This window comes from Syzygium oleosum, unplaced genomic scaffold (assembly GCF_021117445.2).
Source record: "Syzygium oleosum isolate NSW1041296 unplaced genomic scaffold, Sole_v2.1 Sole_v2.26, whole genome shotgun sequence".
NCBI lineage: Eukaryota > Viridiplantae > Streptophyta > Magnoliopsida > Myrtales > Myrtaceae > Syzygium > Syzygium oleosum.
Window position 1 is genome coordinate 3,382,523 of NW_026607510.1, and position 11,079 is coordinate 3,393,601.

At 38.5% G+C, this 11,079-nt stretch overlaps 1 protein-coding gene across 1 annotated transcript; it reads right to left on the bottom strand.

The window, feature by feature from the left end:
• Positions 1-126: 126 nt before the first annotated feature.
• Positions 127-9,921, bottom strand: LOC115681998 (anaphase-promoting complex subunit 2). The gene is made up of 17 exons (XM_030606113.2): positions 9,624-9,921; positions 8,355-8,441; positions 7,999-8,230; positions 5,936-6,210; positions 5,651-5,722; positions 4,919-5,163; positions 3,725-4,141; positions 3,372-3,573; positions 3,147-3,261; positions 2,965-3,047; positions 2,412-2,531; positions 2,111-2,199; positions 1,961-2,042; positions 1,219-1,410; positions 865-933; positions 584-770; positions 127-492 (listed from the first exon to the last, which is right to left on the bottom strand). Exons 1-16 carry the CDS (start codon positions 9,852-9,854, stop codon positions 648-650), a joined length of 2,634 nt encoding a protein of 877 aa, XP_030461973.1. The 5' UTR covers positions 9,855-9,921; the 3' UTR covers positions 127-492; positions 584-647.
• Positions 9,922-11,079: the final 1,158 nt, after the last annotated feature.

An 11,079-nucleotide genomic window follows, 5' to 3' on the forward strand; every position in this document is an offset into this window, starting at 1 on the left:
ACGGAGTCGCGTTTAAGTAGATCATTTACACATTATCATGTGCGGATAATGTGTAAATGAAAATTTGTTGGTGGTATTATATGACACTTGGGAAGATTGTGTATCATCAGATAAAGTCTCGTCAAGTCTAGTAAAGGAATGCATGGAAATATTGAGCTTTTAGTATTTCTACATAATTAAAAGAGCTTACATACTGCAGCGTGTGGTCATAAAACAATGTGAAAAGGATAGAAATAGTTACACAGAGAGAAGAAATATTCGGGATCTCCTGTGGCGCCGCGCTTCATCACGACTATCCATTTTGCTGAAGTCGCCAACCCGAAGTAGGACTGTACACCAATTGGAGCAATAATTCAAAAAGAGTAGTCCAGCATCTCTGGGACAATCTCATAAAAGGCCTCCGTGCACCGCTCCATTTCTCATCTGCCTGGAAATGTGAAAATTCGAACCCCCATCCCGATTCAAGGAATTTCGCGCATCATTTTCTTCAACCTATAGCAGTGGAAAATGACTTTTCTCTGTCATACATGTAAGGTAAGAAGTGAAGAGGCTATGTCGAAGGACAAACTCCAGGAAATCTCACCATTTATGCCGTCAATTGATTCTTCACGAAAGAGATTCTTGGAAGTTCTAGCTTCTGTTGTACTTTACTTCTTCAGACAGTACATCCCGTCTCTAAGCTCTAATTTCTCTTCAACAACAAGACCGGACAAGAAGCTTTGTAGTTGCTGAAGCGACTTATCATATGGAGGATCAGCTACACAGAACATCTGCAGCAATGAGTTCGGAATCTGAAATAAGCACCCAACCAATGCAAACTATACGAGTCTTGAGACAACAGGTGTAAAAGAAGATTGCTCTTACCTTGAGTGTATTGTGAATTCGATCCAATGCCATACTGCCAAAATTTGTGAGCATGCCCACGATATATTTCTAAAGGGGAAAAGGAAAAACGGAGAAGGATTACCATATTTGAGATATACAAGACATATACAATCAAACTAAATTGTTTGCTCAACCTGCACACTCACTTTTCAGTTACTGTTAACCCAGTCTACCTCAATCCCACCCCCCAAAAAGATATAGAAGGAAAGAAACACCGAAACCTTGCCACAGGAGGTAAAGCTAAGGAACTTTGCCACAAGAGGCAAGCTTTTGAATAGCACCTCAATATTACGATAGAAAGAAATTAGAAGTTCCTCAGAATTCACTGCTAACCTCATAAACAGTCATTTCCTTGCGAAGCTGATCCTCTGAAGAGGCCACAGAATTCTCTCCTTCCTCATCACCAGCTAAAGGCTCCTCAAAGCACTCAGTGTTACCACCATTTCTGCTAGCATCAGCCCCGCTTTCCATTAGCAAGAATATGTGGTCGTCAGAGTCTGATCCAACTGATTCTGCAAGAATTCCCTGGTGACACAATGGAAGATGATTCATGAAGCTTATTATACGCCACCAGATATCATTATTTACAAGTGCAAAAATAAGATGAGAAAAGGAAAAATCAGTTCTCTGTTATGTGGCAAAGAAATGAAGGCCAACTCCATGAAACCGCAGGACGGAGATGGACAGAAAATGGCAATGCCAATGATTTAACTACCATTGGAGAAAGAAACTGTTCTGTGAAAAGCGAATCAAAGAGGAGGCTTCTAAACTAATAGGTGTTTGGTTAGAACAGACTCAAAGACATGCAAGCTGCCCAAATGCAACCAGTCAGCCAGGGTTCTCATAAAATACATGTCAACAAAAGATTTGCCCACGCAAGCATCTGGCACAGGTAGATATTCAAACTATCAATCGCTTTACTAATCATGAATGTGCACTTGGCATATTCTTCACTAGCCTGTACACCCTCAATTCACATGTTTCCTTCACGGGTCACTAAAGCATCCCAGCAACATAGTAGGAAAGGGAAGATTAATACCAAAGAAAGGTGATGAAAAGAGCTAAGCCAATATACCTTGCTTATCCAAAAACTTGTCCTCCGATTGATTACATCCACAGGAACACCCATTGCAATTGCAAGATTCTTCGAGGTCCAACTGATAGCCAAAAGGTGAGTACACCACTATATGATAGAAATGCTACATTATTTCACGCTGGTAATTACCTTTTCTGATCTTGAAATTGCATAATAATTGCAGCATGCATAGGAGCCACAGTAAACTGCATCTCTCTATCTTCAAACTGCAGCTCCAACTGAAAATAGCAGAAAATAGATGAGGAATCCTATGGTGTCAAGCTAGCATAGAAACTTAAGCATGTAAATGAACTACTTCTAAATACACAACAAAGAAGGCCAAATAAAATCCATTTGCTGCCTATCCCTGAGGAACAAGCGACATAGTTTATTGACCAGAATGGAAAGACAATAACATGTAATCAGTGACGCATAACATTTGAGCGATTACCTTGACTGTTCCGATATTTTTCTTCCACAAAAGCTTACGAGGGGTCTTGACTTCATTGTATCTTCTTGCATAATCAGAAAGCAACTGATCAACAGGTTCTGGCAGATTAAAGGTCTCCTCCTGCAATATCTTCCTCATCAGTCAACAGCAGCCAAAGTTACCACCTAAACAAATGAACTCTCAACTTTAACGAATTATGGTAGAGCAGGTATATGTAATCTCTTTATGGGCATGATCATGAAATGTGTAGCTCCAGTTGGCCTTTATGGATAAGTTTGCAGATAACCTACACTGCTGCACTAAAAGTTACTTTGAAAAGCCTTTAAGCAACATTGACTGATCAATCTGTTTTTGGAATAACTTTAGGCATCATAATTCATAGGCTTATAAATAGTATTCAGCGATCAGTGATGTTAGCCCCATCTAGTGTAACGTTTCTAAGATGTACTAGCTTCTTGCATAAAGAAATTGACATGTGATTGTGACTAATGTCCAAATTATCACTTCAGAGCAACAACTTTTGTAACAGCAAAGGCAGAAGTCACTGCCATACCTGGATGGGAGGCCAAAAATTAGAAGATATGATTGTAGAATCAAGATTATCCAAAGAAAGCCCAGTGTCTTCCAAATCAGCACCTGATCATCATTTAGGAAAAGTATGTTTAGCAGCCAAAGAATACCATCGTATCAGAGAAGGAATAGCGATATCACTGAGGAGAAAAGTAAAAACTCAACTGGTTTGAGAATTCTGGTTTATTGTTGCCTTTATATTGCTGTTTGTCCTCTTGGAATCAATTAGATCATTAAGCATTATTTCACACTTCAGCATGCTACTCTCACCGAAATGTATCTAGAGAGTTAAAGAAAAAGGGTGATTACAAGAAACTAAAATACTGCAACACAACCAACCACAATACACAGACCAAACAGCATTTCCGTCCAGAGAACCAGACTACTTGCCTTGAGGAGTTCTAAAGTGCGTATCTCTGAGTCAATGTCATAATCTGACTTGTTGAGCAGCTTTTCAGCCAGCATGACACGGTATTCGTTAACCAGTTGATCTTTTGAACCAATAATTCCAACAATCATTCCTAATATATCCACCTTCCTCTGGTTCCTGCTACCCTTAAGGGGGTCAGCCTCTGCTGGATCAGGCTCCCAGCTGAAAGGGAAAAAATTAACCAAAATGGACAGTCAACTCGGGTCACATCAGTAGATGAACAATATGGCTAGCAGAAGTCAACAGTATTCATATGACATCAACAAGATAAGAAATCTCAGTGACATTAATAGTCGTGACTGCATAAACCTACCTTGCAGCAATTTCCCAGGCCTGTTTGTCATCAGAATTGAAACCATCTTCAAAAACACTGTTCTCTTGACTTTCTTCATCCCTATTCAGTTCTTCGAGAAGGCTATCCCCAGCATTTCCTGTTCCATCTGGACTGCCACCAGACCCATCCGTAAGCATTGTAACAATGCATTTGACAGTATCTTTCCTGCCCCTTAAATACTCCCTTATTGGTTCACCAACTGCCTCAAGGAAAATGCCTGCTGGATCAATAGTTCGGAGTGCTTTAATAGTTGAAACGTACTGATGCAATATATCATTGGTTGATGCGCCTGCAGTGAGTAGTCGATATCGTAGCGCAGATATAAATGACTTGACCAGCTTAGAATGTTGTCCTGTGTACTCAAGACATTGTTTCAAGTCTTCAATTGCAGGGGCGCTGCAGAATTAAGAAAATTATTTAGAATCCTAAAGAGAGTTATAAAATACTTGGATAATGATATGACCAAGATCCAGAAAGTGATTCATCATAGAAGGAGACTAGTCCAACAATTTTGTTTTCCACTGAATAAAGAAGGCAAGCTCAACATTTTTCGAATTACGAGGTTATGCATATTTAGGGATACGATTACAAATACAAGTTCCTCAAAATTACGAATAAAATTAAGCAATCTGAAGAGCATGTCATCAGTGGCATGAGAATGGAAGGAATTGTCCCCGCTATATAAGGCACCAAAAAAGAACTAATTCAATAATTGATCCAACAAGAAGATGACGATATCACTTTGGAATTCTGTTGATATATAAATATAAAGCAATTGACTCATTTTGTCTTCTCTCCGTTGGACTCATTCTGTCTCGTCTACATTGGTACACAATTTCTATAGCCAATAATAACATATCATGTGAATATAAGCTGTTACTGTGAGACAACAACATTGCGCAAGTGATAAAAGTACATGTTAACGACACATAAACACATCGCTAGTTCACATTTTACGAATGTTGAATATCAGGGAAACATTTTGTTCATCTCATCACGTAGCACTGTTCATAGGTGTTTCCCGGAATAGGCAATAAACTAAACCATCATCTCTGGATTAATGAAAAAAAATTGGAAACAATCAAGTATTAGATTTCGTTTCTGGCAATATCAAATTTCATAATTCATGTCTGCAACCTTGAATAAGAAAAAGGGCAATGATTAGCAGAGTACCTATCCGGGTAGTCCACTATAATCTCAAACAGTTTGGCAATTCTTAAATCTTGTAAGGTTTCATAAGCAAAGTACTCCAGTCGTAACTGCCATCGAACCAATCCTTCTGAGGGAGCATCAATTCCAGGATAGCATGAAGATGGTCGTGAAGCCAAGGGTGATTTGAGACCAGATGATGGACTATCATAATCATAAGAATCGCCAAGATAGGAGAGAAGGGCTTTGAAAAATCGAAGAGGCACAGCCTGCAACCATTTGCGTCAAAGTTTCATTGATACAGCTGGGCACAGTCAGTTATGACATAGTGATTGAGGAACTAGCATGAATTCTAGCATGAGAAGATAAGTCAAATTGTATGCACAGAGAGAGGATAATCCTTCTTTTTTGCTATTAATAAGTATACATATTACAAACTGCTACTCCTAAAGAAGTCATTTATCTGGTCAAAAAACAAAATCTCCTCAACCATGTGCAGCAGTCATGCATAAATTCATCTGATAAACCGAACATGGTTGCCAAACACATATAATACAAGAGACAAATCACTTGGCTTGCTTCTAAACCATGTATGGGCGAAGGTAATTAAAACAATGAAGGTTTACTCTCGTACAAAGAATAAGACGACAACACCACCACCACCACCACCACCAACACCACCACTAAGCCTTACCCACTAAGTGGAGTCGACTACACAAACAGCACAAAAAGACAAAAAAAAAAATCAATATTCACCTGAATCCAGCCTTTAACAGCCCCCAATATTGAACTCCTGAAATCATCACCGGCTAGATTATGTACTTTAGCCTGCATGCAAACAAGGCATGTGATTTGTATAGCAACATACGAATAAATTATGCATAGAAGAAGGCCACATTCTTAATGTGCAAAGAAGATAAGCCATCCTTGTTAACTCTAACAAGACAGTGATAAACAAGTATTGCCAAAAGGGAGATAAAATGTCAATTGAAGGTCTACACTGGACAAAAAAGCTTACATTGCTGAAACATACATACAAACCTTTAAAAGCAAGAAAATGGCAGAAGCATAAGCATCTTCTGTCATCGATGTAAAGCCAAGATCTCTTAGATCACGGACAACCTTCCCAATATTCTTTACCACTTCATCAAGAAACTTTCCCTGGTGATGACCTTCATCTATATCCATCTCTCCAGCTTTAATACACATGCTTTTCTCATCTAAATCCATGTCATCTTTATCTGGAGAATCAATACCGTCATCCATCATTGTGCTTATCTCTTCCAACCTTCTCTTGAAATACCAGTGAAGTATCTCTAAGAACGCCAATAAAGTCAGTACAAGATCACTTATTCTGTCAGATGAAATAAAAATAATTTTTTAACAAACAAGGTGAAAAAACAGATTGAACAAGAGGATGCTACAATATTAGGTGAAACTTTGATGCACAAGCATAATTTTTCCATGGTAATTTTAAGTGCCGTTTCTTTTACTCAGGCTTCTTTTTCATGTCATAAGTTCCGATGTCCTGTGGTACGGATGTGGATATTGATGAAGTTGGCTTGTTGAGATACAAAGACCTTTATGTCCAAATAAGGATTCATATCTAGTTGAGTCTATAATCCCAGTAAATGAATGGTCTCTATGACACTTTGTCATCATCACGTCTCATTCCAAATAAACATATTTATTTCTCTAAACCCTTAAGCATAAATTTTTACTCCAGCATTTACTGTATCCAATTTAGCCTTCATTTTGGTTCTTTTTGCTGTCTTTTACATCTATATCACACTTGATGACCTTAGGCTCTAAGCCAAAGGGCCAACAAAAGTATAAAGTCTCAAGTCTTAACTGACAATAGCTTTTTGAAAAAAGAAATTTCAGAAAGAAAATTGAGAAAACATTATGCAATTTCTTTGTCACACCAACAAACATTTTGTGAAATTAGGTAATAACAAAATGTCACTAGACAACCTAAGCACCAACGCTCAGATAAGTGCATAATGGGACAAATATCAAAGATAAGCTATCACATATCTTCAGAATTCTAAGAGAAATTTCAGTAAACATCCTAGCAAATAATTTAATCGCAGCCAAGGACAAAATAGCCACTAAGCATAAACAAAAACCATTGGTGAAGAATCTAAAATTGTGCCTAGAATTACTAAGGTCCCGGATTTGATGTTCTAGGATACCTTAAGCCCTTTTCCAAAATCTCCAAATCCACCTAAGTTTATAAACCAATTTCACTTCAAAAGTGGGAATGACTTCCTAAATCTCAGCGTCTACGATCAGATAATATGGTCTTCCAGTCTTCCTTCTCTTTATGGTAGTATCAGAGCACGTTATTGGTTTAGAGGTTGCTTGACTAGCAGATTTTCCACATTATTTTTTTTTCTGCTGGAAATTTTGAAAGCAGATATTTGATGCCCAAGAGATATCAGTACTTCTTGAACAAACTAAAGGTAACACAAGGACACAGTATCTAAAAGATTTGCTTTACAGGTGTCAGCGGAAGCGGCCAACTGTCCATACCTCATAGCTTTCTGTTTCTCAAATAACAAACATTAACATACATAGATACCCTCTACGAATTGTACAATCCATGTCATTACTGAAATTTCAAACACAAACTGCCAATAACCTAAACAGACCTGCTCTTTCACATTCTCCATATATTTCATCATTGCCAATGAAGTCCAGTTTAAGAAAGATTCAAATTTGTCCCATGTCATTTAAGCATCTAGTGCAAACGCAATGTAACATCTTTTAGAGCTGCTTGCTGGCTATTACAAACCCACTAATAGCCCCAAAAGAACAGAACAAGCATGTGACTTCTATATAATCAAATAATAGCACCAAACAGGAGAGACTTGACACAGTGTCCATAGTTCAGTGCAAAAAGAGTAAGGATTATCCTGCACTAATTATTCATTATCCATTACCATAATATAGCATAAGTCATTAAAATTGACCAAGGTTCCATAGCACAGCATGTCAATTTGACTAGAACACACAACATCGAGACACACTACATGATGAACAGAAAACACACTTCTTGAAAGATGAGATTAGACTTGTGTGGCTATTCCTCATGTACATACCGGGAAAACAATGGGGAAGAGTTGCCATAAGTATTGAAGAGACCATTAATTGATACTTAGAAAAGAGAAAAATCCGATCTGCTTCTGCATCATGTTTTCCATGGAACATGTCTCCCTCAAACGACTGTAAAGCATGAACCAATATCGACAAGCATTTCTCCTGATAATGTTTTTCTGAAGAAATCTCCTCCAGTGCGTTGCACAATACTTGCTGAACTTCATCATCCTGAATCTGCTTTCACAACATGCACGATGAATATATTGGTTCATTTCATATGTTAGATTTACAGTTAAGAGCCTTCGGTCAGGAATTCTTATTGATACAATGCATTGGGTGGTAGGTGATCTGTACATACAAGAGACTTGCTTTCGAGGAGTGAAATATCGCTATAAGGTTCAAAATGCCGCCAAAACTTCGACGAACCATTTCTTTCAAAACTTTCCTGCAATTAAACCAATAAGAGGCTGCATCAAACAACAGGCAAAGCACCAGCTGCCTTTAAAGCAGAATGCAGAACATGTGACTGATAGCTAATTCCAAACTCCTATTTTTAAAGCATTATTTTTGCTACCAGAGAAAACTCCCTCTCTAACTTTCTCTGCATTATACACACAAACGAATTATAGACTTAATGGCGCTTCACTAAGAGGAAGTCAATTGAGACAAAATACCGTAGATTTCCAAGGTAATGAAGGAAGTGGTTGTTCTATTAGCTTCTGTTTCCACATAGCATTCGTGAATTCTTGCTCTGTTTGGTAAACATGGAGGAGAGGAAAATGGAAGGAACATTACAAATTTCCCTCCTCTCCTCCTCACAAAATTTTTGAGAATTACCCCACTTACCTCACCCACCCCTCATTTCCTTTCCCCTCTCTTCCTTCCCAAACAAAGCATAAATGGTGGAGCTGTGAAGTCGTTTCATTAGGTTGAATTAAAAGGTAAGTTTTGCCGGTGATTAACTGGAAAGGGGGAGCAATTCGAGCCTACTCTTGAACTTTTAGGAGTGTGTGATGATCACTAAGGAAATCCTGCACGATGCCGCTACACAACAACACCCCCCCCCCCCCATTCGGGAATCAGAAACTCATTAATTTAAAAAGGAATTTGAATTATTTGATTTTTTTAAAATAAGATCTTGAGTGAGCGAGCTCCGTAAGCCAGGTCTTCCTTGGTAGGCCTGCCCCCTGGAGTAGCCATTAGCAGTTACCCCAAATGGGTATAATTCCTCTCCTTTTAAATGAGCTACTTCGTTCCTCTCAATCCTTCCAATTTTCGTTTTTGCCTGTCAGAAAACTGCACTTTCTATATCTTATTAGCTGGTAAAGGAGCCCTATTCTATGGAACAAACCCATTGTCCTGCGTACCATTTTCCTCTTCCTACATCTGTCGTTCTTTTGCTCACCTTGCAAAACAGGAGCTAAAAAAGGCGAAACCACCGCAGAATCTGCGGATATCTCAGGCGAACGATCAAACGATCGATCAACTTCATCTAGAAAGACATGTTCCTCAATCGAACTGAACCTCCATTTCGAGTTTCGCTCATTTCCACACGACGAAAAGCACCTTACTGACTGAAACCGGAGGTTATGCTCAGAGAAAAAAAGGCGCGAGACGTCGCGAATACCTCAAGCGCGCGGAGGAAGTGGTCCCGGACAAGAGACAGGAGGCCGTGCCTGCGGAGGGACTGGGCGTGGGCGACGAGGTCGGCGCCGGCGGAGAGATCGCCGGAGCCGGAGAGGAGAGAGTCGGTGGCGGAGCAGAAGCCGGCGTAGGCGTGGAGGATTTCGTCGACGGCGGCGCCGCCGAGGGCGTCCAGAATCCCTAGATCGGCCACCGCCGGTGCTGGCTCAGCCATTGACGAGAGTTGTCTTGAGTGATCTTTTTTTGCCGCCACTCGAATGAGTAGAGTGACGAAAGCGAAGAAATGTCAGGTCAGCATTCAAACTTTAAAAAACTTTTTTCAATAATCTTATTCTTTTTAACTTTCTTATTAATTTATGATTAATACTACGAAAAACTTCGAACTGGTACACTTGTAATTTTTTTACCACAAAAAATCTCAAATCGGTACATCTGTGATAATTTTACCATCCGTCAAATTTTTTAATGACAGTTGACGAGTGTATTAATTTGGGATTTTACCCTCCGTTTGTCACAGGTATATCGATTTGTGGTTTTTCATGATATTAATTCAATTTAATGGAGAGTGAATTTTTCACAAATGTATCAGTTTAGGGTTTTTGGTGGTCAAAATATTAGTTTGGAATAAATTTATCGCAAGTGTATCGTTTTAGGGTTTTTAGTGATATTAATCCATTAATTTATTCCTGAAAATTCTATTTGCATGTGTTTAAAGAAGTGACTCGTGAAAAAAAAATGGAGCTTTTAATGCCGTAAAAGCCAAATGTTAAATGAATCCCGTTATATGAAAATTGTATATCTTGATTTGATATTAAATTATTAGGATAAGTGTGTTGAAAGTTTTAAAACTTGTTATGAAAGTGTAATTGAGTCCTAAAACATTTAAAAAGTGCAATTCAAGTCATAAAAACTTGTCACGAAGTGCAATCAAGTCACAAAACTTTAATCAAGTCCTAAAACTTGTCAAGTTCGCCCAACCAAGTCATTCCGTTGATTATACTTTTTGAAAGTTGTAGGACTCGATTGCATTTTTGCGACAAATTTTAGCACTTAATTGCGCTTATTGAAAATTTTAAGAATCGATCATACCTTCGTGACAACTTTTAGGACTTCCAGTGCATCCCTAAATTCTTTTAATGTCTTGCTCGAGTTTTGATTACAAGCGTTCCGCACACCATAGCCCTAACTTTTGTCTCAATTTGGAAGCACATTTTTTAGGGTGTTGTTAATTTCATTTTCTTCATCTTGGTTTGTGTTTACTTATATGAAAAAGAATCCCACGAAAGGATTTTCCAATCCCGTGTGTTTGATTTGTTTAAAGTAGATAGTCAACGGAAAAAAATATTACGGTCAAGAAAACAACCACGCTTTAAATTGAGGAAAATAAATTCTCCATCGTAAAAAAGGAAATCGTCTTCCCAAACTCATTTTCTACAAGC